Raw genomic sequence first — 1,447 nt, forward strand, 5'->3', positions numbered from 1 at the left:
TTATTTACATGGAGTCTGGTGGAGATATGCTGGCTCTATACACGCTAAAAGTCCTGATTATTTACATAAAGTCTGGTAGGTTTGGGCTTAAAAATGATGATTTCATAAAGTCAGTTTCAAATGTGATTTTCAGTTTTTTCTCCATGACACCTCCGAGCATCCGTAGAGGCTTCATTTTCTCCATGATTGGTACCAAATACTCCTCTAAATGTACATAATTAAATGGTACATTAAATTGCACTTACTTTGGCATCTTTATTATCCTAATTTATGTATTAAATCATGTTTCCAATTCCAATTCAGACAGTATAAAATAAAAGGAAATTATTTTGGGATCTGTGAAATAAAGTGCTTAAACCTTTATTAATCAGTCACAACTCTCAATATATTAACAAATAAATAAGTTAACTGCATGTATTTCAACCTTTTTGAATAAGAGGCCAACAGCTCAGTAGCTCTTTGGCTTCGGGAGGCGGGAGGAAGAGCCCGAGGCAAAGGGCGCCAGTTTGAACCTGGGCGGAGGTGTGGCGGCTCTGGAGATCTGCGATGTGAAGAGGTGGAGCTTAGAGGGCTGTGGGGGCTGCAGGGATCTCTTGGTGACTTGGGTCGGCAGAGCGGGGCTTTGGGGCCTCAGTGGTTCCTGGTCTTTCTGGCTGGAGGAGTGACATATCTGTGACTGGAAAACAACATACGAAGAAGGTCAGAAACTGGAAGTAGGAGCCATGGTTTCTTCATTTCAGACCGCTGATGGAGGACATCTGCAGCAAGTCTTGAAGGAGTGAAACTAATTGTTTTTCATCCTGTAAAATACCTTTTTATGGATGTTATTGTCTAACAACCGAAGCCTCACCAAACTCCACCAGACTCCAGGTAAATAATCAGTGATTTTAACACCGTTAAAACACACTTCATTCAAAGTGGACAGAAACTAAATACAACTACCAAAAGCCGTCTTGGTTCATCTTTCCACTGTTCCAACAATCACCACTCTGGTTTGGTTGAAATAAACCCTTAATTCACCCATTTACATGTTGAGATATGCTGGCTCTATACACGCTAAAAGTCCTGATTATTTACATGGAGTCTGGTGGAGATATGCTGGCTCTATACACACTAAAAGTCCTGATTATTTACATGGAGTCTGGTGGAGATATGCTGGCTCTATACACACTAAAAGTCCTGATTATTTACATGGAGTCTGGTGGAGATATGCTGGCTCTATACACACTAAAAGTCCTGATTATTTACATGGAGTCTGGTGGAGATATGCTGGCTCTATACACACCAAAAGTCCTGATTATTTACATGGAGTCTGGTGGAGATATGCTGGCTCTATACACGCTAAAAGTCCTGATTATTTACATGGAGTCTGGTGGAGATATGCTGGCTCTATACACGCTAAAAGTCCTGATTATTTACATGGAGTCTGGTGGAGATATGCTGGCTC

The 1,447-nt window shown here is 41.1% G+C and overlaps 1 protein-coding gene across 5 annotated transcripts in view; it reads right to left on the reverse strand.

Annotated features, from left to right (window-relative positions):
• Positions 1-344: 344 nt before the first annotated feature.
• Positions 345-1,447, reverse strand: part of LOC114548140 (serine-rich coiled-coil domain-containing protein 2) — a 68,937-nt gene continuing 67,834 nt past the window's right edge. For 2 of the 5 annotated variants that reach the window (XM_028567891.1, XM_028567892.1), the window contains exon 14: positions 345-676. In XM_028567891.1, coding sequence (XP_028423692.1) covers positions 449-676 — 228 coding nt within the window. In that variant the 3' untranslated portion in view covers positions 345-448. The remainder of the gene's footprint in view (positions 677-1,447) is intronic. The other 3 variants (XM_028567893.1, XM_028567895.1, XM_028567894.1) reach the window with 2 other exon arrangements.

The sequence above is a fragment of the Perca flavescens genome, chromosome 21 (assembly GCF_004354835.1).
Source record: "Perca flavescens isolate YP-PL-M2 chromosome 21, PFLA_1.0, whole genome shotgun sequence".
NCBI classification, from domain to species: Eukaryota; Metazoa; Chordata; class Actinopteri; order Perciformes; family Percidae; genus Perca; species Perca flavescens.